The sequence below is a fragment of the Phocoena phocoena genome, chromosome 2 (genome assembly GCF_963924675.1).
Source record: "Phocoena phocoena chromosome 2, mPhoPho1.1, whole genome shotgun sequence".
NCBI lineage: Eukaryota > Metazoa > Chordata > Mammalia > Artiodactyla > Phocoenidae > Phocoena > Phocoena phocoena.
The window spans coordinates 143,986,922-144,013,919 of NC_089220.1; the positions used below are offsets into that span (position 1 = coordinate 143,986,922).

The 26,998-nt window shown below is 41.3% G+C and overlaps 2 protein-coding genes across 2 annotated transcripts in view; both read left to right on the plus strand.

Annotated features, from left to right (window-relative positions):
• The first annotated feature begins 2,175 nt into the window (after positions 1-2,175).
• Positions 2,176-11,632, plus strand: BCL2A1 (BCL2 related protein A1). Its single transcript, XM_065872445.1, has 2 exons — positions 2,176-2,852; positions 11,353-11,632. Exons 1-2 carry the CDS (start codon positions 2,433-2,435, stop codon positions 11,458-11,460), a joined length of 528 nt encoding a protein of 175 aa, XP_065728517.1. The 5' UTR covers positions 2,176-2,432; the 3' UTR covers positions 11,461-11,632.
• A 5,505-nt stretch (positions 11,633-17,137) lies between these two features.
• Positions 17,138-26,998, plus strand: part of MTHFS (methenyltetrahydrofolate synthetase) — a 49,985-nt gene continuing 40,124 nt past the window's right edge. Inside the window, exons 1-2 of the mRNA XM_065872657.1 lie at positions 17,138-17,263; positions 24,959-25,220. Coding sequence (XP_065728729.1) covers positions 17,147-17,263; positions 24,959-25,220 — 379 coding nt within the window. The 5' untranslated portion in view covers positions 17,138-17,146. The remainder of the gene's footprint in view (positions 17,264-24,958; positions 25,221-26,998) is intronic.

The following is a 26,998-nucleotide window of genomic DNA, read 5'->3' on the forward strand; positions in this document are numbered from 1 at the left end:
TGGGGAGCCAGGGCTGATTAGGTCCCCACATTGCACCAGGTGTGGTTGTAGGCGCTACAGGGGTCATCTGTTTCATACCTCACCCCTCTGAGGTCAATGTGTATGGTCGCATTTTACAAACCCGGGGCACATAGTGAGGGAGCAGGGATTTGGGGAGGACCGAGGCTGGGTCCTCTGACTCCAAGTCTAGTGTTCTTTCTGGCTCCTAATTTCTATCCATACATTGGACAATTTGGCTGACTTAAGAGGAATTAGAGGGGGACTTCCCTGGTGGTCCAGTGGGTAAGACTCTGAGCTCCCGATGCAGGGAGCCCAGGTTCGATCCCTGGTCCGGGAACTAGATCCTCCGTGCATTCCACCAACTAAGAGTTTGCATGTCACAACTAAAGATCCCACGAGCCGCAGCTAAGAAGTCCACATGCCGCATCTAAGACCCAGTGCAGCCTAAATAAATAATTTTTTTAAAAAAAAAGAGGAATTAGAGGTATTGGCTTATAGCAGGATTTTGTCTTCTATCAGAAGTTCTTGGGTTGTAAAGATTAACGTATTTGAATTACTGTGAGTAAAATGCTGTTAAGAGAGCTTGGAACACCGTGATCACACCTTTAGTGGCTGTGACCACAACTGCCACGAGGATGATGACCCACCTGAAAGTCTAGATCAGGAAATCGATCCTAGGAAAATTCCTTTGGGTTAAGGAGTCCTTTCTAATCAACCTCTTTTATAATCCTGGTGCTCAGGAGTAAAATATCAAGCTACTAATTTCCTAGTGTGACTTTTTAGAGGCTCTCTTACATTTAGGGTAGCCACAGATACTAGACTGTTTTGACAGGAGACTGGACTTAGGAAATGAATAACAGAAAGGAAAGGGATGGAGAAGCTTGAACCCCTTTAGTTTTTTTAAATAAATTTATTTATTTTATTTATTCATTTTTGGCTGCGTTGGGTCTTCATTGCTGAGTGGGGGCTTTCTCTATTTGTGGTGAGTGGGGTCTACTCTTTTTTGCGGTTCGCTGGCTCTAGGCGTGTGGGCTTCAGTAGTTGCAGCACACGGGCTCAGCAGTTGTGGCTCGCAGGCTTAGTTGCTCTGTGGCATGTGGGATCTTCCCGGACCAGGGATCAAACACCTGTCCCCTGCATTGGCAGGCGTATTCTTAACCACTGCACCACCAGGGAAGTCCCTAAAATGACCCATTTTAAAGTGAACAATTTAGTGACGTTTAGTATCTTCACAGTGGTGTGCAGCCACCACCTCTATGTGGTTCCAAAACGTTTTCATCACAAAATAAAAGCCTGTACCTACTAAGCAGTTACTCCCCTCTCCTCTTAGCCTCCGGCAATCACCAAGTTGCTTTCTGTCTCTGGATTTACTTATTCTGGATATTTCACATAAATGGAATCATACAATATGTGACCTCTTACGTTTGGCTTCTTTCACTTGGCCTCATGATTCTGAGGTTCATCCATGCTGTAACATGTATCCGCACTTCCTTTCTATGGCGGAATAATCTTCCACAATTTATCTCACCATCTGCAGATGGACATTTGGGTTGTTTCCACCTTTTGGCTATTTTAAGTGATGCTGTGAACATTCGTGTGTACGGATTTGTGTGAGTCCCTGTTTTCAGTTCTTTTGGGCATATACTTATAAGTGGAATTTCTGGGTCATAAGGTAATTCTACATTTACTTTTTTTTTTTTTTTCTTTTTGGCCGCGCTGCACAGCATGTGGGATCTTAGTTCCCCGGCCAGGGGTGGAACCCCTGCCCCCAGCTGTGGAAGAGGAATCCTAACCATTCGAGTGCCAGGAAAGTCCCTATAGTATTTAACTTCTTGAGGAACTGCTAAACTTTTCACAGGGGTTGCACTCTTTTACAATCCTGCTAGCAGTGTATAAGGGTTCTAATTTCTCTACGTCCTTGAATTTAAAACTTTAAATACTGCATTAGGGCTTCCCTGGTGGCGCAGTGGTTGAGAGTCCGCCTGCCGATGCAGGGGATACGGGTTCGTGCCCCCATCCGGGAAGATCCCACATGCCGCGGAGCGGCTGGGCCCGTGAGCCATGGCCACTGAGCCTGCGCGTCCGGAGCCTGTGCTCCACAACGGGAGAGGCCACAACAGTGAGAGGCCCGCGTACCCACCCCCCAAAAAGAAACCAACAAAAAAAACCTGCATTAATGACTTACAGGATGAGGAAGTGGCCTCTCTTTGAAACATTTTCTTCTTTCACATGTTAAACTTTCTCTTTCACACAGAGCCTACGTATGAAAGTGACAAGGAGGAAGGATACTATCAAGTGATGCAAACAGAAATTCCACCAGCCTCCAGATACCATGTGTCATATTACGCCAAGCTGCGTGAGTTTGTGCTTCAGACTGCCTTGGTCACTTCCAGGTGAACAAGCTCAAGACTTTGCTCTCCTGCAGGAAGAAGATGACCGACAGCGAATTTGGCTATATTCACATGCTGGCCCAGGACTACCTGAAGTACGTCTTGCAGATACCGCAACCTGGATCTGGTCCAAGCAAAACATCCAGGGTGTTACAAGACGTTGCTTTCTCAGTCCAAAACGAAGTTGAAAAGAATTTGAAACCATGCTTGGACAATATTGATGTTGTGTCCATAGACACCGCCAGAACAATATTCAACCAAGTGATGGAAAGGGAATTTGAAGATGGCATCGTTAACTGGGGAAGGATTGTGACCATATTTGCATTTGAAGGCATTCTCATCAAGAAACTTCTAGGAGGGCGAATTGCCCCAGATGTGGACACTTACAAGGAGATTTCTTACTTTGTTGCAGAGTTCATAACCAAAAACACAGGAGAATGGATAAGGCAGAATGGAGGCTGGGTATGTGTGATGGAAATATTCTTCGTTGTTCTTTACTTTGAAATAGGAATTGACAGTTTCCTTGCTGATTAAAAAAAAAAAGAAACTACATAAGGATTATATTTTCCTTGGGTAGTTTGTTTTAAAAGTTTTAAAATTTTTAAATAAAATTTCTAGCTCATTTCCAATGAATCTTATAGTTGGAAAACTCTTGTGGTTTCAGTTTTTATTCCTAACCGTGTAAATTGCAGGAGTGAGTTTTGGGGATTAATAAAAGATGCACCTCCCTAATGCATCTTTAGAGTCAGAGTCTAGTCTGAGACTTAGCTCTTGTTAGCGTTGTCATGACAATGTAGAATTAGTACAGAAAGAGTTGGTATTAGATGCTGTTATATTTAGATATTATGTTACAAAAGACAGGTGTAAATTTTTGCAAGTTCATTGCTTACAAATTGATTTTCTTTTTCAGTTTTCTAATATGACAAATTCTGGCTGGTAAAGCTTGGTGACTAAAAAAAAAATAATGTACTGCACCACCAGCAAGAAACTATTCAAGAATCTCCAAATAAAAATTCACTTTATTATCAGTGTCTCAAAAAGCTAAGATCGTGCAGGGAGCCTATATTACAATTCATATTGATAAGGGGCCTTTCCCAGCTGGACCTGTATGCTTTTCTTTATATCCCAATACACTGAATACTTACTTTTTTACAGCACTTATGTCCTCTCTTCAACACAAACCCTGGCCTCCCCTCTTCCCAGAGCTATCCACTGGTATCAGTTCTTTTACATGCAAAACATGCCTGTTGAACATATCCATAGAAAATATACTCAGCACTTCTTTGTAAAAACAATTGTTATAAATTATTAAATACTATGTAACAATACTAATATAATACTAAATAATTTATAGTATTTATAAATTATTTGTATAAATAGTACATGGTATTCTTTTTTTTTTCATCCAAGGGCATTTTATTTTTTAAAATTTATTTATTTTTGGCTGTGTTAGGTCTCTGTTGCTGTGTGCAGGCCTTCTCTAGTTGGGGTGAGCGGGGGCTACTCTTCATTGTGGTGTGTGGGCTTCTCATTGCAGTGGCTTCTCTTGTTTCAGAGCACGGGCTCTAGGTGCATGGGCTTCACTAGTTGTGGCACATGGGTTCAGTAGTTGTGGCTCACGGACTCTAGAGTGCAGGCTCAGTAGCTGTGGTGCATGGGCTTAGATGTTCCACGTTAATAAGTATTTAAAAGAGTACTACAGGGACTTCCCTGGCGGTCCAAGGGTTAATTAAGACTCCGAGCTTCCACTGCAGGGGGCTCAGTCGCAGCATATTCAAAAAAAAAAGAAAAGTACTACATATACGCTGTTGTATGTAAATGCTGTTGAATGTTTGGTTATTTCTAGCTGATGGATATTTATTTATTTCCAGAGCTATCACAAACAATACTTCATTGAATATCTTTAATCATGTCTTCCCTTGTGTGTGTGTTTTTCTAGGATGGATATTGGGACACAGAATTGCTAGGTCATGGTGTAAACACTTTTTAAAATTTACTAGATTCTTGTCCTCCAAAGTGGTTCTACCAAGTCATGCTCCCGTCACAGCTTGTTCAAATATCCCACATTTCCTCCCATCCCGGCTGACTAACATTAGGTTATAGTAGTCTGTCATAGTTTCCCTATTCCGCTGGCTTAAAAATATATACCTAATTTATCTTGTTTTAATTCTTGTTTCCTTGATTACTAGTGAGGTTAAACATCTTTTCATATTGAGCGTCTTTACATGTGTTTATTGACCATTTGTAATTCTTATTCAGAGAACTGCCTATTTATATCCTTTGCTGTTTTCCTATTATTTTGTCTTTTTCTCACTGATTTGTAGGAATTCTTGGAATATTCTGGACACAAATTATTTTTATATATGTGGTAGATATCTTCTAATTTGTTGTCTTTTAAAACTATAGATGTCTTCGGTGCTTATGTCTTAAACGTTGATGAAATCTTTTACTTGATGTTTTTTGCATTTTGTTGAGGTCTTCCTGCATAACGTTAGGGCTTACTGCAGCCACTCCCCTTTCTCCATCACCTTTTCTTCCTGGAACTCAGCCTGACTTGGGGCTAGACAAAGCATGTGAGATATTTGGTCGTGTTTTTTTCTGGTTGCTGTGGAAAGCTATACTGAAGGATGGGTGGAAATTTCAGCTATTACGCTGTGTAGGTTTCAAGTGAAGGCAGGAGTTTGTTAGCACAGAGGCCCACGTATGAGCATACTAGTTTACAAGCTCTGCATGGGTTTGCACTGTATTTGGAACACCCAGAAAATGAATAAACGTTATTGAAAATTTTACCTTCTTAACAATAAATTTTGTAAGCTCCTGGAACTCATAATTAGTGGAGGGTGTGGAATTGTCTCTGAGAAAGTCTAGAAGTGTACTCATCTTTTGGGGGTGGTACAGGTGTAAGTGTGAGTGAGTATGGCAGGATATAAACACACATGTGCGCCCCCCCACACACATCAGCCTTCACCAAGTCCTTATGTAGGTTTTAAGCTCTTGACTTTTACACTTGAACAGCTTAGACAGAATAGAAATGCCCTTTAAGATGTCATTTCAAAGCAACCTCAATATTCCTTTCCCAGCTCATAGGAGACACTGAATCTGTGCAAGACAGGCAGTGCTTTTTTGAATCAGTACAGACCAGCATGGCAAACCAGTATCTTCTTTGCATACTGATGTTTACAAATCTGCTCAAATGAATGAACCTACACTTGACTGACTTACTTCCAGGGAAAGGGTACAATCCCATGCCTGTGCTAGTGGAGTCAGGTGGCCCATAGGAAGAGAGGAAGATGAGGAGGCATTTTACAACTTCATCAAGAAGGAAGCACCAACTTCTGACTTTCTACCGTCCTGGAAAAATCTCCAAAAAAATCAACTGATCTCTTGTCCTGTCCACAGTCATTCATATGTGCTTGTCATTGGCTCCAGATTAAAGATGCATGCCTATAATGAGAGATGAGAGGGGCATTTCACCTACAACTAGAGAGTACCCATATTTAATTAAATTTTAAGTGTGCCCAGAGATTTTATGAAAACTTTTGGATCAAGAATGTGGTATGTGAGGACAGCAGAGATAATAAGAGCACCAACTCTGAATCAGACGGACCTGAGTTCATTTCATGCTTACTACCTGTGTGACATAAACAAGTTATTTAACTTCCCTAAACCTCATGTGTAAAATGGGGAGACTATTGCCGTCTATCTGCCAGGACTGGTGTAAGGATTAAATCAGTTAATATTATATATAAAGCACCCAGAACACAGTTTCTACAAATAAGAACTCAATACAAGCTTAGGGCTATTGTTATTATGAGTAGTAGTATTGCCTAACTTCCCTGAATAGATTTAATCTCCAGAAATTATATCATCAACTATAGTTAGATATTAGCCACCATCTAAAACAGATGCCCTAAAGGTTAAAAAATAAGACGAGTGTATCAAAAATGGGGTCATAATCTCATAAGTTAGATTATTTATGAGATTAAGTGAGCTACTTTCCTTTCTTTCTTCCTCCCCTTTTTCCTTCCCTCCCTCCCTCTTTCTCCCTTCTTTTCTTTCTTTCCTTTTTTTCTTTGCTGCTTCTCATCTCGCTTTCTAGTCCTCTTCCACATTTACCGTTATTTCCTCCTGTCCCTCTGCCAATTTGACGTGCTGAAAACGAATAGGCTCTCATAGATCTCACAGGAGAGCTAGTGCTGTTTGTTTTTATCAGTCTTTGGCATTCATGAGGAAAGGCTGGTTCTTAAAAACCATTAGAATGTGCCTGAGATGAAATTCATCTCACCCCTTGGGATTGCCTTTCCTTTGCAGCTAGGTGGCTTTCTTACTTTTGCCCTCTTCAGTTAAGCATTCTCCGGGGCCTGTGCTGGTTGAGTGGAAAGGACACTCAGCCCTCAGCTCCACACGGGAGGAATCATGTCTACCTAATGCACCATCGCATACCACATGCTTGGCCCAGGGCCTATGGTATAGAAGGTAGCCAACAAATATTTGTTGATGGAGTGATTGAATGAACTAGCATAGAAACTGAGATGTGAACTCTGGTTTTCCCATTCACTAGAAGTGTGATCTTGAGTGAGTTTCAGAAGTAACTTGAAACTCAAATTCCTAATATAATAAATATTATATTATATGTAATATATAATGAAGACAGTAATACGTACCTTAGAAGGGAAGTTAAAAGATTAAAGGACATTTCTGTAAGAGTGCTTTGTAAACTGTCAGATATTAATACAACTATGAAGGTTATATGGGAAATTCCAGGAAGTTTAAATATGTAATTCTTAAAACTACTCTAATACCAAAAGAAAGCCCCTTTTGAAAGTAGGGATGTACAGGCAGAATTGGTGCTTTCCAAGCGGCCAGTATATTAAAGCCTGAGTCATAAGAGTTAGGCAAAGTAGGTTGTATTTTTTTATGATCGTCTTGCTTTAAATAATGGTCTGGGGCTTCCCTGGTGGCGCAGTGGTTGAGAGTCCGCCTGCCGATGCAGGGGACACGGGTTCGTGCCCCGGTCCGGGAAGATCCCACATGCCGCGGAGCGGCTGGGCCCGTGAGCCATGGCCGCTGAGCCTGCGCGTCCGGAGCCTGTCCTCCGCAACGGGAGAGGCCACAACAGTGAGAGGCCCGCGTAACGCATAAAAAAAAAAAAAAAAAAAAAAAAAAAAATAATGGTCTGGTGAAGGCAAATAAAAGGACATACACAGGCATGTAGACGACTGACTAAGTATTCAATCCGGCAAAGGCATCTCCAAAAGGCGTAAAGATCTAGCAGCAATGTAAAACAATCTCAAGAATTCTTACAAATCCTTTGATTAAACAGATTTGGGGGCCAGATTCGTCTTGTATTTCTTTTGAATTTTAACTTGAGATTTAAAAATCATTTAATGAAAACTAAGGTGAAACATAGTTCAAGTCTTCCTGTAGGTCCTTCAGGAAACCTAAGTTCAGCTCTCTAACTTTGGGAGTCACCCGTGACCCCTTTCCCTCATACCCTCCATTCAACTCATCAGCAAATTCTGTTGGGGGCACCTTTGAAATACTGCGTATCCAGTGCCTCCAGGCAACTTTCCTCTCTCACTGGACTATGTCAAGAGCCTCCTACCAGTGTCCCTACTTCCCTGCTTGCCCTGCGATGGTCTGTTCTCCACATAGCAGTCAGAGTGATTTTTTAAACAGCTTGCCTCACTTATTCCATGTTAACACTTTCAGTGTCTACAGAATATCCCTCCAGTTTTATGCATGATAATTTACTTAAGCCACTCCCAACTGTTAGACATTTGGGTTGGTTTCTGTTTTCCCTTCTTAGAAATAATGCTTCAATACTGAACATGAAGATGGTTTTCCCCCCACATTTTAGAAGACCACCTCATGATCACTTTCTAACACTAGAATGATTGGTTCACATATGAGTATAATTACACTACTTATACATATTGGAATACATATTGCTTTCAGAAGGTTTGTATCAATGGGACAATGTCACAACTTTACCAGCATTGGGCGGAACCATTAGATATAATTTTGAGGGCTTAATAGGCTTAAGATAACAAGGTCAATTTAATAGGTCTAAAAAACAGTAACATATATTAAAATGTGAATTTATTTAACTGCTAGTAATGTGGAATTTTTTCCCATATACTTTTTTAAAGACAATTCTATTTTTTTATACAGCAGGTTCTTATTAGTTATCTATTTTATACATATTAGTGTATATATGGCAATCCCAACCTCCCAATTCATCCCACCCACTCTTCCCCCCATATACTTTTTTATTTATTTATTTATTTATTTATTTATTTATGGTTGCGTTGGGTCTTCATTGCTGTGCGCAGGCTTTCTCTAGTTGTGGTGAGTGGGAGCTACTCTTTGTTGGGGTGCGCGGTCTTCTCATTGTGGTGGCTCCTCTTGTGGTGGAGCACAGGCTCTAGGCGCGCGGGCTTCAACAGTTGTGGCGCACGGGCTCAGTTGCTCCGTGGCATGTGGGATCCTCCCTGACCAGGGCTTGAACCCGTGTCCCCTGAATTGGCAGGCGGACTCCCAACCACTGCGCCACCAGGGAAGCCCCCCCCCCATATACTTGTTAATCATTTATATTTCTCTATATTTCTCTTTTTAACAGCCTTTGCTTTTTTTTTTTTTTTTTTTTGGTACGCGGGCCTCTCACCGCTGTGGCCTCTCCCGCCGCGGAGCACAGGCTCCGGACGCGCAGGCCCAGCGGCCACGGCCCACGGGCCCAACCGCTCCGCAGCATGCGGGAACCTCCCGGACTGGGGCACGAACCCACGTCCCTTGCACCGGCAGGCGGAACCCCAACCACCGCGCGACAAGGGAAGCCCAGCCTTTGCCTTTTTTAACTATTAAGGGCTTGATGATTTTTCTCTTACATTTCAACGAACTCTTTCATGGCAAATGTAAATAGTCTCCTGGTCTGTTGTTCTTATTTTAGTTTCTTATCGTTTTAAAAAAACTTTCATTTTCGTATTGCTGAATTTGTCAGTTTTTTCCTTTGTTCACGCTTTAATATTTATTCCTTTATTTATTTATTTTGGCTGCGCCCGGTCTTAGCTGTCGCATGCGGGTTTCTTAGTTGTGACATGCATGCGGGATCTAGTTCCCCGACCAGGGATCGAACCCGGGCCCCCTGCATTGGGAGCACGGAGTCTTACCACTGGACCACCAGGGAAGTCCCTCCTTTATTCATGCTTTAGTTTAGAACTTTAATATATATGAGGATGACATATTAACTGCCTATTGTAATAGATGGTGATCGTTGTAACAATAATAAAAATCATTTTAGAGTGCCCCATTAACACAGGGTTTGTGAAAATTCTAGGAAGGCGAGCACTGAAGTGCATGCACACCTAGAATGTACGGGAAATGTGTGAGTGTGTAAGGGCAGGGGACAGAGGAAGAAGAGAAGGGGCAGTCTGTCTCCTCTGTTAGCATGTGACAGCATGCATCTCCCAGCATGACTCCACACTTCACACAGAGGGTTAGTGGACGCTGGCTTTCTTGCTCAGTCTTTTCAATGGAAAATCCACCTGACTGGTGTTTGTCTGCGCTGCCAGTGATGCTCAAAAAGACAATTCCAAGGCACTACAGAGTTCTCTGTCAAAGAAATATGCTTGGTTTACATTTTGATGTTAGTCACACTAGACTGTGAACTACTTGAAGGCATTTGTAACCCCCAGAGATGCAACTTGCTGGAGGCAGAGCAAATGTTTACAGGACGAACATTAAAAAAAAAATTATTTTAACTATTTTCTGATCTTCTTGGTGGTGGTTTGAAAATTTACGGAGTGAAAAGAACGGTGTCTGCATCCCAGTAGAGGTCCAAGCACTAAGAAGTCAGGTAACCTTATGTAACTTATTTTTTTCTGGACCTCAGTTTCCTCATTTGTGAAAATAAGAGAGGGCATTAGGCCGGGTGATCTCAGAGGTACTTTTCAGTGAGGATGCTCTATAAGAATAGATTATAAATTAATTACATACAGTGTCCGGTTTATACTCTTATATTTTTTTAAAAGAACATGTCTGATCAAAAAGAGAATGAACTGTAATGGAAACCACAATGTTCTCACAGGCTCAGAGGCACTGATTGAATCTCGCTTTACTGTTGAGTCCTTATGACTCTCAGCACAACGGGGTTTACAAATATAAATGCATATTTCAATACCAGACATTTGAAAGAAAAAGGGGAAAAAAAGATAGATTTTCTGTCCTCTAGAGCTATGCCATCCAATATAGCAGCTGCTTGTCACTTGTGACCTTGAACAGTTGCAGTGTGGCTGGTCTGAATTAAGAGATGCCCTAAGTACAAACACACATTGGGTTTTAAAGATTCAGTACAAAAAAAAGTAAAATATCTTGTTTCCATATTGAAATCATAAGTTTATTTACTCATTCATTCATTCATTTATTTTTGGCTGTGAGGCAGGCATGCGGGATCCTAGTTCAGCAAGCAGGCATCGAACCCACGCCCCCTGCAGTGGAAGTGCAGAGTCTTAACCACTAGACCGCTAGGGAACTCCCAAAATCACAACATTTTAGATGAACTAAATATATTTGAAAAATTAATTTTGCCTCTTTTTACTTTTAAAAATGTGGCTACTGGGAATTCCCTGGCGACCCAGTGGTTAGGACTCTGCGCTTTCACTGCAGAAGGTGTGGGTTCAATCCCTGGTTGGGGAACTAAGATCCCGCAAAAAAAAAAAAAAAAAAAGTGGTTACTAAAAAAAAATTACATCGCAAGCTCGCACTATATTTTTATTGGACAGCGCTGCTCTAGAGCAGTCTGGAATGGGAGATAGAGAATGATAATAGGATGAATAGAATAAAACTGGTGAAAGTACAGAGAAGATTGACTACCTGCATTATTTAAATGAAAGTTTCTTTGCTTTTCATTCCAGAAAACTTAGTCTCCACTAATTGTTAAAATGTTAAATTTGTTCTCTCATAGGAAAATGGCTTTGTAAAGAAGTTTGAACCCAAGTCTGGCTGGCTGACTTTTCTGGAAGTTACAGGAAAGATCTGTGAAATATTATGTCTCCTGAAGCAGTACTATTGACCAAAAAGGACACTCCATATTGTGAAATCTGCATTATTTTCTTGAATCGCACAAGAAGCACTTGCCAACACTTACTTCTACTTCTAAACAAATAACTTTGATGATATAACTTGACATTCCAGAGTTATGGGAATTTTGTCCCCATTTTAATGAATAAATTGTATGTATTTGTTTCTATACGTAATTTGTGTCCTGCCTGTGGGTCCAACAAAAGGGTAAAGCTCAATACAGGGTACAGAGATTGAATTAAGAGAATGATGACCAGGAAGGTGATGTCTTTGGCAGATTTTCTTAAGGGTGTGTCCATTACCCCAAAATCATTTTCGGTGTCACCAGTCTAGACTGATGATGGGTGAGGTCTGCTTGCCATGTACCTCTGGGCTCCAAGCTTTCTGGAGTCCCCAGTGCCCCTAGATGCTTACGTAGGGTTTTCCACCAATGCCCTCTCCGCCACACTTTAGAGTTGCCATGTAAAGTTGATGAATATGGCAACCAGATATGGAGAAGACTCCGGGATAGTCTGAACAAAGACAGGTAAACGATTCAACGTTGGGCCACTGTTAAACTCTCTATTTAAAAATTTCACAAAGTAGAAAATTATGTCACTTATTAGCCCCTGTGTTCTGATTTTTAGGTCAGCAAATCTGGTTGCGATATGGGAGCACGGTACCTTGTTCTCGACTTTCCCACTCTTCCTTTTCCCCCCTCAATACAACATCTGCCCCACTGGGGCTTGCTTTTCCTTTCCTAGGAAGTTGTTGATTGATCCAATAAAGAAACCAGAGCCTTCCCTCCCCAGCAACCCCCTTCAGGCTATGGGCATTTTCACAGGGGCTTTCAGTTAATTCATGCTTTACCTCTCACAGTGATTCTTAACGGTGGGGATTAGGACTTTGGGGCAAGTCAGCAGGGAAATATTTTTGACAAAAGTAGCTTTGGTTACTTATCAAATCACATCGGAGAGGCAACTACCTAGGCCACCTGGGCTTGTGTCTGCAGGAGGCAGGGAGCATTTTCTTCTTCCTCCTTCAGCCAAGTGCCTCCCCTCCCCCTTCTGAAATGAGTTCCGTTTTAATTCATTTTTGCATTAATCAGAGCTAAGTGGTGGGAATGAATAGTCATGAACGGACATAAACAGGAAGCATGTGTAAGGGTACTGCTACCTGGAATACACTTGCACAAGAAACCACAAACCCTGGCTTTTACACTGCCATGATCTATTTAACAAAGTGACACTGGGATACCACTGACCGTTTCTGGCTTGGTTGGTGACCTGGTCTTTCGAACTGCAGCTCACTGTGTGCTCTGTTTAGCACTTTGCTTAAAAGAAAAAAGACTTTTATGAACCTCAACTCCTACCTCAAGCCAAACACAAAAATGAAAGTGAAAACAGATCACAGACCTAAATGTTAACTATAAAACTCCAAGAGGAAAACACAGGAGAAAATCTTCACAACCTTGGAGTAGGCAAAGATTTCTTAGCTACAACACACAAAACCTGAACCAGAAAATAAAAAAAATGGTAATTTAGAAATCACCAAAATTTTAAAATTCTTTTAAAAAGACAGTTAAGCACTCAAAGAGAGGGTATGTGAATTATATTTCAATAAAGTTGTTTAAAAAAAAAATCTCAAAGCAAGCCATGGAATGAGAGATAATATATGTCACATTATTATCTGACAAAGGACTTGTATCCAAAATAAATATAATATTCGTACAATTCGATAACAACAAGACCATCAACCTAATTTAAAAATTGGCAAAAGGGCTTCCCTGGTGGCGCAGTGGTTGAGAGTCCGCCTGCCGATGCAGGGGACACGGGTTCGTGCCCCGATCTGGGAAGATCCCGCATGCCGCGGAGCGGCTGGGCCCGTGAGCCGTGGCCGCTGAGCCTGCGCGTCCGGAGCCTGTGCTCCGCAACGGGAGAGGCCACAACAGTGAGAGGCCCGCGTACCGCAAAAAAAAAATTGGCGAAAAATTGGAACAAACTTCACACACAAAAGACATGGAAAAGATGCTGGACACCATTAATCATGAGGGAGATGCAAATTAAAACCACAATGAGACCACTGCACATCCTCCAGGGTGGCTAAAATAAAAAAGACTAATAATACCACCCTTGAGGAAGATGTGGAATAACTGGAACTCTCATCCACCACTGGTGATAATGGTAAACGGTACAACTGCTTTGGAAAACAGATCGGCAACTTCTCATATAGTTAAACACATACTTGCTGTAGGACCCAGCAACTCCACTCTTAGGTATTTATTCAAAAGAAATAAAAACATAGGGACTTCCCTGGTGGAGCAGTGGTTAAGAAGTCACCTGCCAATGCAGGGGACATGGGTTTGAGCCTTGGTCCAGGAAGATCCCACATACCACGGAGCAACTAAGCCCATGCACCACAACTACGGAGCCTGCGAGCCACAACTACTGAAGCCCGTGCGCCTAGAGCCTGTGCTCTGCAACAAGAGAAGCCACTGCAATAAGAAGCTAGCGCACCGCAACGAAGAGTAGCCCCTGTTCACTGCAATTAAAGAAAGCCCACATGCAGCAATGAAGACCCAACACAGCCAAAAATAAATAAATTTATTTTTTAAAAAATCACTTCCTTACTCTATGGCCCTACAATTTGTTCCAGGCCCATCTTGTTCCTGCCTCAACTCTAGAATCAAGAAGCCCTGGTTGTTTATCAGAGAATATTTAGAAATCAAGATCTGGATGCTAGATTTCATTGCTACTGCAGTGTCACTGCTTCTGGCCCTCTCCCAAACAGAGCTAGGAAATATATGTGTGCTTTTAACATACATATCTCTATTTATTTCTGTATCTATCCATTTGTTTATATATTTAAAATCATGGTTTCATACTGACACTTCGTTTGTTTTTTGGAGTATAGTTGATTTACAATGTTGTGTTAGTTTTAATACTGACACTTCTAATTATCCAGCACCACAGGGTTCATTCCCCAATTCCCTCTTTCTTTATGTGTAACTTGTTTTTCCAACAAGGAGAAACCTGACTCATTATCCATAGTATCTTTCCTTATTTGTTCAATTCTAGAATAAAGTCGCTTCACAATTGTTAATATACACCCCTGTGAAAAATAAACGTACTAACTAGAGTGCAATATTTGTATAAAGTTATTTTTGTCTTTGGCCTTACAGTATACAGTCAAAATACTGTTTTCCAAACTTACTTAGTTTTTTTTCTTCTCCACCCACTTGCTGTGGTTATGCTAATCACTGACAATACAGTTCAGTTTGTTCGTCCCTGCTTGTATTCTATTTTGGCTTCTCTCCACACCCTTCTTGTATGTATATGTAGAACATTATAAGGGTTCCCATTTCTCCATACCCTTGTCAACATTTATCTCTTGTTTTTTTGACTATAGCCACCCTAGTAAGAAGTGGTACCTCTCTGTGGTTTTGATTTGGATTTCTCTAATGACTAATGGTGATCTTTTTAAGTGCTTATTGGTCATTTGGATATCTGATGTGGAGAAATGTCTATTCAAGTCCTTTGCGCATTTTAAAATTGGATTATATATATATTTTTTTAATTGTTGAGTTTGAGTTCTTTATATATTTTAGATACAAGTCCCTTGTCAGATATATGACTTGTGTGAATATTCTGTCCCAGTCTGTAGGCTGTCTTTTCATTTTCTTGATAGTGTCCTTTGATGCACAAATGTTTTTAATTTTGATGAAGTCCAATTTACTTTTCCTTTCTTGCTTGTGGTGTTGGTGTTATAAGAAACCACTGCCGAAGCCAAGGTGATGAAGATTTATGCCTATGTTTTCTTCCAAGAGTTTCATTTTAGCTCTTGTATTTAGGTCTTTGATCTGCTTAGAGTTAACTTTTGCATGTAGACATTTAGTTGTCCCAGCATCATTTGTTAGAAAAGACTATTCTTTACCTATAGAATTATCTTGGTACTTTTGTCAAAAAAAAAAAAATTGACTATAAATGTAAAGGCTTATTTCTGGACTCTCAATTCTATGACATTTTCCTATCTTTAAGCAAATACCATACTGTCTTGATTACTGTAACTTTGTAGTAACTTTTGAAGTTGGAAAGTGTGAGTTTTCCAACTCTGTTCTTCTTTTTCAAGGTTGTTGTGAATATTCTGGGTTCCTTGCATTTCCATATGAATTTTAGGATTGGCTTATTGATTTCTGCAAAAAGGCCAAATTTGATAGGGGCTGCATTGATTCTATAGAATAATTTGTGGAGTACTGCATATCTTAAAAATACTAAGTCTTCCGATCTATAAACATGAGCTGTCTTTTCACTTATACAGGTTTTCTTTCTTTCAACAATGCTATGTTGCTTTCAGAAGTTTAACTCTCCCTTTGTTAAATTTATTCCTAAGTATTTTATTTTTCTAATGCTCTTGTAAATGGAATTGTTTTTTAAATGTCAGATTATTCATTGTTAGCATATAGAAATCTGTATTAGAGTTCTTCAGAGAAACTGAACCAACAGGATATATATATCTTATTATATATACCTGATAATATATCTATTAATATTATTTCCTGATATATGTGTGTGTATATATATATATATATATGCATTGATACAGAACAAATAGACAATATCTATCTATAAAGAGAATATAAAGAATTGGCTTATGTGATTATGGAGGCTAGAAGTCTGTTCTATGTCTCCTTCTGCTCTTTCTATCCTATTCCACTGGTCTACTGTATATTCAAGTGGCAGTACCACACTGTTTATTTTCTCTAAATTTCCAACAATTTCAGTTTATTTTCTTTACCCACCGAATTATTAACTTTCTCACCTTTTCATCAGATTACTGAGCCTTTCTCCACGCCTCGTTATTCCCTTGAGCTACTATCCTCTCTCCTCCCAATCCAGGTCACATGCCCTGCAAGAGAAAAAAATTCTTGGTTTCTCCACTTCCTCAAGTCTTCAGTTTCTGAAGGCACAGAACTTTCTTTTTTTAAAAATTTCATTTTAGTTTTTCGGCCATGCGGCATGTGGGGTCTCAGTTCCCCCACCAGGGATGAACCCGCACCCCCTGCTTTGGAAGCGTTGTCTTAACCACTGGACCGCCAGGGAAGTCCCAGAACAGAACTTTTATAGTAGGAGCAAGTTCCAGTTATTCTACAGTGAAAATATTGTTGGACCTTGAGCCTGTAATGAACTAACTTTCAGTCCTGAGTTCTCCAGAGGTGAACAGAAGAGACATGCTGATAGTAAAAAAAAATCACTTGCTTCATCAAGCATCTGTCCCGCCCATCGGCAGTAAACCAGCTCCCGCCCAGCTACTGGAAAAGAAAAAGAGGAAGGCGTTATTACAGACAAAAAAAAGTCATCTTCCCTTTAGCTAACAGGTCTGTGTATCATGCAGATTTCTCTATTCGGCCTGCCTTTGCCTTTTCAGGCCCCAGAGAGCCCCAGTACTACACGACATGTGGCACCGAGGGAATCCTGAGTCTTTATAGAACTCCTTCCAGTAGTACCGCCGGCCCCGGGAGGTCAGGCGTGCAGATCTGTCACGCCTGCCCTCGACTTGCTGGGGGAGGGGCGTACATTGACCGCGAAGGCTCCACGTAGTTCGGGTACCAAGGGCGGGAGGCGTGGTGCGCCCGGCGACCCGGAAGCGGGGGGCCAGCGGACCCAGCGGCCTGCGGACGGGACTCGGATCGCACCCGCGAGATGGCGGCGGCGGCCGTGAGCAGCGCCAAGCGGAGCCTGCGGGCCGAGCTGAAGCGGCGTCTGCGGGCGCTGAGCGCCGAGGAGCGGCTGCGCCAGTCCCGCCTCTTGGCCCAGAAGGTGGGAGAACGCGACAACAGCCACCGTTCATGCCGGACCCGGCAGCCTCCAGGCCTGCGGATCTGCGCAGGCGCAAGCCTCAGGCGCGCGCACGTCCGCCCGGCGCGCGCACGTCCTCTGAGGGCGCGCAGTGTTCCCCTCAGCGCGCGAAAGTCCTGTTGTGGGTGTTGGAACGCTGTTGGGCTCAGTGTTCGCGCCGTGGAGAGTTATGGGGTTTGTGAGGGAGAGGATGGAAGTGGGTGACAGACTGCTGAGGTAAGAGCAGCGTGAGAGCAGAAAGATCTGGAGGGGAAGAGGGGCGGACACCTGAGCGCCAGTGTGTCTTCAGTGAGTCTTAGAGTCTTAATGAATTACAGGGGACTTCCCCGCGGCGGTCCGGTGGTTAGGACTCAGCGCTCCCACTGCAGGGGGCGCGGGTTGGCTCCCTGGTCGGGGAACTAAGGTCGCACATGCCACGCAGCGCGACCAAAAAAAAAAAAAAAAATTAGAGTCCAGTCGTAGCAGTAAAATGAACAGAGAAAGATGCAATTACTTCAGACGAGGGAGCCCAAGATGGGGTGCAGAGATGCTCAAGGATGGAAGCCCTTCACTGAGCCTGTGGAGGGCAAGAGCCCTGTCTCCGTAGCCTCAGGGCCTAGCCTTCTCCTATCACTTAGTAGATGAACATTAAATGCTTTTTTGAATTAATGAAAGAACTGATTCTCATACTTAGGCTGCCCAAGAAGATAGGAAGCAGAAGAGAGAAATTAGGGGAATGCGTCCAGTTTCGTGCTTGTTGGTTATAATACCTCGATTTTGTTAACTTTCGCAGACTGACTTGTTATATACTACCTTGTAGTATAATACAAGTTCATGTAATGCCAGTTTTCGTATCAGTAAAATGGCGGACAGATCCTGTCCTGAAGGCACGTGTGTGGGAGACTGGTTTTTGTTGGACGCCCGAAGGAAAAAAAATTGATGTCCCGTGAATAAGTAAATGTTAGTAATTCTAAGTCAAACTAATGATCCCTCTTCCCCAGCATCCTGTCTCTGACATAGATACCAATGTTATATTCGGAAATTAGCATGGGAGTTCTTTTCCTTGATGTCCCTTGAAATTAGATATGCCGTAAGAATTTCTTAATTATCCTTCACTAGGCTATCATCCGTTAGTTTCTCAAATTCAAGGTTCCTATGGGTTAAAGCAGTAAAGCAAATACAAGCATTTCATTCCCCTCTCCATATACATAGGTGTGCAGGAGGGGATCTATGCAGATGTTAGCTTATTTATTCAAACTCAGTACTTTTAGCTATATGAGGAAGGCATTAGTTGCTTTAGTAGATGTAGAGAAGTATAGGATCTTATCCTTACTCTCTAGGTGCTAAAAGTTTAGCTGATTAATTCACATATATTGAACTCATACTGTGGGCCATACTTTGCTATGTAGTGGGTTGTAGGAATGAAAAAGATAGGCTTGTTGGACTTCCCTCGTGGTCCAGTGGTTAAGACTGCGCTCCCAATGCAGGGGGCCCGGGTTCGATCACTGGTCAGGGAACTAGATCCTGCATGCTGCAACTAAGAGCCCATATGCCGCAACTAAAAGATCCCACGTGCTGCAACTAAAGACCCAGCGCAGCCAAATAAATAAATATTAGGGTAGAATTGTTACTCTGAGGGAGCAGGGAGTCTTCAAGAGGAAACAGACATGTGAATAAAGAATTGCAGTGCTTTGAGGTATAGGGTAAAGGTAAACACCAAAGCTGTAGAAACCTAGCTTAGGGGAGGGGGAATCAGAAGGCTTTCTTTCTATAGGGAGAAGTTTGAGAAATATTTTGTAGTACAAGATGAATTTTGTCAGGTGAAGGGAAGATAGGGTGGGTGAACATGTGCAGGAATATTTTGGCAAGAGAAGGAAAGACAATTTAACATGGGTTTTGGAACTCCTTAGCTCTGGATTTAATCTGGCTCCACTGTGTTTTAGCTGCATATGGCCTTGGACAAGTCCTCTAATCTTTCTGAGCCTCTGGTTCCTTATCTGTAAAAGGATAATGTCATCCTTGAAGACCTATTGTGAAGGTTAAAGCAGTGTGTTAAGGGATGCATTGAGTGCTTCACATATTTTTGATATATCCTTTAGGAAGAGAATATTGGCAGCATTTTTGGAAAATAGGTTGGGGGTGGAAGAATGAGAAAAAAATACATGGAGACCAGTAAGGGGCTGTTGTGATAATTTGGGTGAGGGGTAATAAAGATGTAAACGAGGGCATGGGCAGTGAAGGTGAGGGGGAATAGCAGGTGAATGGGAGACTATGTAGTGAGAATCAGTGGGACTTGGCAATTAACTGGATGGAGATTAGAGAGTACTGGAAAAGGGGAGCCACCTATGATTCCAAACTTTAGAGCTGCGGATAAAGGGTTTTGAACGTTACTAGGCACAAGGAAGGTAAGAGTTGGAGCAGATTTTGGAGGGGCATGGGGACAATAAAGATGAGTTCAGTTTGGTTTGTCTATAGTAGATTAGAATTAAAAAAAACTCCAGGTGGGAATAGTAGCCATATAGAGACAGAACCACTGATATCAGTAGATTGACAACTGAGAGCTGGCATCAGAGAGAGAAAAATTCAAAAGCAGACCCATGACTCCCAGTAATAAACACATTTTACTCCATACAAATAAATGTACTCATATAAAAAATCTGTTTCACAACCAGATGTTTGACAACTCTTACTATATACAACGAACTTTAATATTTTCTATTTCATTTGCTGATTGTAACCCACTGTTGACTTCATGACCAACCAATGGATCAAGGCCCAAAATATCAACATACTGGGACTAGAACAATGTTTTGCCATAGTACATGTTCAATACAGTAAAGGTATTAAATGATGCCTTTCTCCCAATAATTTAAAAAAAGGCAAATTTATTCTTATTGACACAGCACTTTTTTAATAATTTACAAGTTTATCAGAAAAGTAATGTATGGTAAAGAAATTATACTTTATGCCATATCTTGACTCCTCAACAAATAAGTTGAGGAAATTAGTGCCAAGTACTCATTTTGTTTTCCATTCTATCTGCCAATTTGTGACACCTTTATCGTTATATTTACATTGTCAAGTTTTTATAATATTTGTGCTCTGTTCTGTAACTGTAATGAGTCTACTGAGCATTTTCTGTGCCTGATTTCCAAACTTGAAATTCAGGTAAATAGTATTTACAGTACTGTGGTTATATATATAGTGTTCACTACAGAACCAAATTGTATCATTGAATGTGTAAGAAGAGGATATACAATTCAATGTCACTAGACATGTGTGGCTAGGAGGGGAATATTTCAAGTGTTAATATCAAATACTTTCTTTTTTCTTATGCTTTATAATTGCTCGAAATTATGGCATTCTTAATTTTCCTATTTGGAGTATAAATTTCTAATTTAGCTCTCTGTTCAAGTTTCCGATTGCCTTTGTTTTTCCATTTTGGCAAAATAAGAATATGCCTTATCAATAGATTCTTTTTCATTTTGTTTGTTAAAATAAATCCACTTTCTTCTTGAAAGCACTCTAGTCCACTGCTCCCTCTGGTCTGGTCGACTTTGAGTCTGTGCTATAGCCATTGCCCTGGGGTTCCTCTCTCTCTGCTTTTAAGTTAGGGCTGTTTTTTGAATCCAGTATCTTCTCTCTTAGACCTCTTCCTTCCTTCTTCTTTTTCTTTATTTTCTTTCTTTATTTTTGGCTGCGTTGGGTCTTCGTTGCTGTGTGCAGGCTTTATCTAGTTGTGGTGAGCGGGGGCTACTCTTTGTTGGGGTGCACGGGCTTCTCATTGTGGGGGCTTCTCTTGTTTCAGAGCACGGGCTCTAGGTGCGTGGGCTTCAGTAGTTGTGGCTCGCGAGCTCTAGAGCGCAGGCTCAGTAGCTGTGCGCATGGGCTTAGTTGCTCTGCAGCATGTGGGATTTTCCCGGACCAGGGCTCGAACCTGTGTCCCCTGCTTTGGCAGGCAGATTCTTAACCACTGAGCCACCAGGGAAGCCCCTTTTGTTGTTGTTGTTATCTTATTAGATTGTATTCTCAAGTAACTTTTGGGGAGAAAATATCTATGAGGATAAACTCTTTAATACTTTATACATTAGGAAATGTTTTTACCTGATTGAGAGTTTGAATTTCAAGTTTAAAATTATTTTTCCTTGCTCTGCTCAGCATCCATGACCTCCATTCAATCTGAAGACTGATATCCTTACCTATTATGTCTTTGATTACTTCTTTTCCTTTCTGCAATTCCTGTTAATCAAATAGTAAAAATCCTAGATTGATCTTCTATGTCTCTTAATATTTTTTCTTATTTTCCCCACGTCTTTGTCTTTTTCCCCTACTTGAGGCTTTCTCCTGAATTGTTTTAATTTTGGTAATGTTAATTTTAATTTCCAGGTATTTTTTAATTCTCTGATTGCTTTCTTTCCAAAGCAGCCTGTTGTTGTTTTATAGATGCATCTATCTTCTTGAACTTGTCTGAGAAAACTAATTAGAATTTTTAAAAATCCATGTTCTCTGAATTATAATGATCTCACTTTCCTGCTGGATCACTCCACCCAACTTCTCTTTTATTTTCATTTATTTATTTATTTATTTCTATTGGAGTATAGTTGCTTTACACTGCTGTGTCAGTTTCTGCTGTACAGCAAAGTGAATCAGCCATGCTTATACATGTATCCTCTTTTTTGGATTTTCTTCCCATTTAGGTCACCACAGAGCACTGAGTAAAGTTCCCTGTGCTATATAGTAGGTTCTCCTTAGTTATCTGTTGCATACATAGTAGTGTATATATGTCAACCCCAATCTCCCAATTCCTCCCACCCCCTCCCCCTTTCCCCCTTGGTATCCATATGTTTGTTCTCTACATCTGTGTCTCTGTTTCTGCTTTGCAAATAGTTCATCTGTACCATTTTTATAGATTCCACATAAATGCATTAATTTTTCTCTTTTTGCCTTACTTTGTATGATAGTCTCTAGGTCCATCCACGTCTCTGCAAATGGCACAATTTCGTTCCTTTTTATGGTTGAGTAATATTCCATTGTATATATGTACCACATCTTCTTTATCCATTCCTCTGTTGATGGACATTTAGGTTGCTTCCATGTCCTGGCTCTTGTAAATAGTGCTGCAATGAACATTGGGGTGCATGTGTCTTTTTGAATTATGGTTTTCTCTGGATATATGCCTAGGAGTGGGATTGCTGGGTCATATGGTAGTTTTATTTTTAGTTTTTTAAGGTACTCTTCTCCATAGTGGCTGTATCAATTCCCCTTTTAAAAAATCCTTCTAATTTGTGTTTTGGCTTTCTAAAATGTTTGATGAACCATTACTGTCTGTACATATTTATGAAGGAAGGTGTGATAGCTAATGGGGATTTCCTTTGCTTTTTTAGTCACTTTGGAATTCCATGGGAAGAATGGATTCTGTCTGACCTACACCCATGTTCCCCAAGTGTTGTGATCTGCTACTCTTTTGTCTGTAAATACTGTCCCATCCACTCTGTCTTGCAGAAACTAGTCAAATCTCTATCCTCTTGTTATCAGGGCTATCATGGCTTTCTTTTTTGTGTGCTTTTTTTACTGTCATATAAGTGCGATTTGAGGAAGAAAGAAAGATAAGTGTGTATACATAGTCTCACACTGAATTTTAACTCATGTTTATTACTGCTTATTCAGCTTCTGATTTACTGTGTTCTGCTTTAAACAGAACAAGATAGACATTTAACTTTCCCAGAAAGTACTTGGGTGCCAAAAGCCTCAGATCTGCCCAACGTCTGGGTTTCACAGTTCCATTTGCTTTGCCCACTTCAGGCCTGATAATAGCTATGTAACTGCTCGGAAAGGTAGAGTTAACTTCCTTCATTAGCACTGGTTTGGTGTGCTCTATTTACTTAACTTCTGTGTCCCTTTTTATTAGGAATAACTTGACTTTCTGTGCCTGTGTCTTTCTGGCACTCGTATTTATGTCACTTAAAAAAAATAAATTTATTTATTTATTTTTGGCTGCGTTGGGTCTTCATTGCTGCGTGCGGGCTTTCTCTAGTTGCGGCGAGCGGGGGCTACTCTTTGTTGTGGTGCGTCAGCTTCTCATTGTGGTGGCTTCTCTTATTGCAGAGCACAGGCTCTAGGCACACGGGCTTCAGTAGTTGTGGCACACAGGCTCAGTTGTTGTGGCTCGCGGGCTCTAGAGCGCAGGCTCAGTAGTTGTGGTGCACAGGCTTAGTTGTTCTGTGGCATGTGGGATCTTCCCGGACCAGGACTCGAACCTGTGTCCCCTGCATTGGCAGGTGGATTCTTAACCACTGCACCACCAGGAAAGCCCTATAAGTCACTTCTGCAGTAACTTTTCCTTCTTAGCTCGGAGAACGGGGAAGAACAGAAAAGGAAGAAAAAAAAAAGGGAACTAAGAGCTAACTTCTGAGACTGGGGAAGTTCTGAGATTATTAAAATTTCTAATGTGAGCAAAGCTCAGCCCGTTTCTTCTGCCTCATGAATGATTAAACTGAGTACAAAGGGAGTACTTTCCCTGGCGGTCCAGTGGTTAAGACTCCGTGCTTCCACTGCAGGGGTCACGGGTCCAATCCCTAGGCGGGGAACTAAGATCACGCATGCCAGCACAGCCAAAAAATTAATTAATTAATTAAACTGAGTACAAAGGGATGCTTTCCCCCGGGTGCACCTTCATTACAACATGGCACTTGTTTTTAGAAGGCCTTTGCCTCTCCAGGATCCCCCTACCTTCCATCTTTGTGAACATTTTAACATTCATTTGAACAGAAAAGCTTATAGCAGATGGGACGGAGGTGGGTAGAGCTAAGAGAACTGTATGGCATGTTGTCCACCACAGGGAGTTTACAGACTGGCCAGGATGCTACATTTAGGGCACACCAAACAATTAATAATCAAATTATGACAACACATAATTGTTAGGTTGTATAGTGACTCTAAACATAGTAAGGGTTCTCTAGGAGTCAGGAAATGTTAGGCCTTGAGTTGGGCTTAAATGGGTAGAATTTGGCAGGAGAGAAGGCTGACCATCCAGGGAGTAAAGAAGCTTGTGAGAGCTTCAGAGTTAAAAAGAAGAGACTCTCGGGGAAGTGGGTGACAGGATTGAAGTCTGCTAGAACGGGTAGATGGGGTTCAAGCTTGGAATTCCTGATGCAGACAGCAGGGCCTCACAGTGAATTTTTTTTTTTTGCGGTACGCGGGCCTCTCACTGCTGTGGCCTCTCCCTTTGCGGAGCACAGGCTCCGGACGCGCAGGCTCAGCGGCCATGGCTCACGGGCCCAGCTGCTCTGCGGCATGTGGGATCTTCCCGGACTGGGGCACGAACCGGCGTCCCATGCATCGGCAGGTGGACTCTCAACCACTGTGCCACCAGGGAAACCCCTCACAGTGACTTTTTAATGAATTGTCACACCTGCCAGAGTAGGTGTGCCAGAGAAGTGTAAAGGGATCAGAGAAGTAAGTGTTGGGTCCAGAAGTTCAAGTCAGCCTTCAGGATGCGTATTATTTGACCTATTATATACTAGTCTGCTGTTTTTGTTTGTTTGTTTTTGGATAAAGAGGTTGGAGAAGGCTGAGAGAAAGGGAGAAAAGGGAGAAAGCGTTAAAACTGTTAAGGGGAGCCACTAGTTTTTAAAAGTATAACCTTGGAAATTATAACCGCCATCATTTCCCATTCAGGTGTTTACCCATAGTCAGTATCAAAAGTCCAAAAGAATCTCCATCTTTCTGAGCATGCAAGATGAAATTGAGACAGAAGAGATCATAAAGGACATTTTCCAACAAGGCAAAACCTGCTTTATCCCACGGTACCAGTTCCAGAGCAATCACATGGATATGGTGAAATTAGCATCGCCTGAGGAAATCTCTTCACTTCCCAAAACATCCTGGAATATTCATCAGCCCAGTGAGGTCGAGGTTCGGGAGGAGGCCTTGTCCACAGGTGAGTGTTATGGTATTGGAATCCGCACCTTAGGATGCTCTCAGGCTGTGATGGGTTGTTAGACCTCTGATCCGCTTGCTATGGTTGGGTCAGTGGGGGTCACTTTTCCTACAGGGTTGAATTTGTATTTCACTTATATTCCAAGACACCGACCTAACCTAGTTCAGGGTGCGATGCCCTCTGTAAGCTGTGAAATGTCAACTGTAATAGTAAGGTATTAAGGTATTGTTGCCTTTTCACAGACTACTGCCCTGACCTTGTGGGTTGGATTATACATTTTCTCTGAATAATATTGCATTTCCCATGGTTTCAGTTATGGTCTGTATGGTAATGAGTACCTTATTATTAATGCTATAAGCATTTATATCTCCAGCTCAGACCTGTCAACTACTTGGGTATCACGTGGTCATCTCCAACACAACATGTTCCAAACTGAATCATATTCCCTCATGCCCACTATCCTGTGTTTCTCTTAGTGTATAGTACCATCACCACCCAATTCACCGTGCCAGGAATCTCAAGATCATCCTTGACTCTTCTCTTTCCCTCATGTTCCATGTGTGCCCATTGCCGAGCCCTGGTGATTTTACTTACTGAGTTATTTATTGAACCTGTCCACTCCTCTCTAATCCCGCTGCTACCACTGCAATCTAAGCCACCATCTTCCCTTGCTTGGGTTATTATAACAGCCTCCTAACTCTTCTTCCTCTCCTCCCTCTCAATCTATTATCTATGTAGTAATTGAAACAAGATGTCTGAAATGCAAAGCTGACCATTTCTCTCCCCTGTTTAAAGTCTTTCAGTGACTTTCTGCTGCCCTTAGTTTGAATCAAACATTCTTTAACAAGGCTCTTCCTGATTTGGCCTTGCTATTCTTTCCATTTTTACATCTTTCTACTCCCTCACTTTATAGTCTGAGTTTCAGCCACTCTGAATCTCTCCCAGTTTCCCAACCCCATTTTTAAAAAATTGAAATATAGTTGATTGACAATATTGTGTTAGCTTCAGGTGTATAGCAAAATGATTCAGTCATATATATATGTATATTTTCCATTATAGGTTATTATAAGATATTAAATATAGTTCCCTGTGCTGTACAGTAAATCCTCATTGCTTATCTATTTTATACATTGTAATTTGTGTCTGTTAATCCCATACTCCTAATTTATCCGCCTTGGTAACCGTAAGTTTGTTTTCTATGTCTGTGAGTCTGTTTCTGTTTTGTATATAGATTCATTTGTATTATTTTTTTAGATTCCACATACAAGTGACATCATATAATATTTGATATTATATCCATCCATGTTGCCACAAGTAGCAATGTTTCATTCTTTTTTTATGGCCAAGTAGTATTCCATTGTGTGTGTGTGTGTGTGTGTGTGTACACACATACACCACATCTTCTTAAACCAATCACCTGTTGATGGACCCTTGGGTTGTTTCTATGTCTTGGCTATTGCAGATAGCTTCTGTGAACACTGGAGTGTATGTATCTTTTCAAATTAGGCCAACCCCATTTTGCTTTTTCTACTGCTGGACCTTTATATGTGCTATTCCCTGGCCAACAGCCACTTGGGAGATTTAATCATTATCAAGCAGTCGAAGAGCTGGAAGCAAAACAAGCTAAGGTACTATTTTGTACTACAATGCCTCAAACCTGTCTTAGAGGTATGTATTTTTGATTAAGACTTAAAGAGTTGCAAAGAAATCCCAGTGAAGCTTTATGCAATCTTCTCTCAATTTCTGTTCCTTTTCATTGTTACAACATAACCTATAAA

Coding starts and splice junctions, on each gene's coding strand:
- BCL2A1 (XM_065872445.1), top strand. CDS start 2,433: ATGACCGACAGCGAATTTGGCTATATTCACATGCTGGCCCAGGACTAC. Junction 2,853..11,352: donor TAAGGCAGAATGGAGGCTGG/GTATGTGTGATG, acceptor GTTCTCTCATAG/GAAAATGGCTTTGTAAAGAA.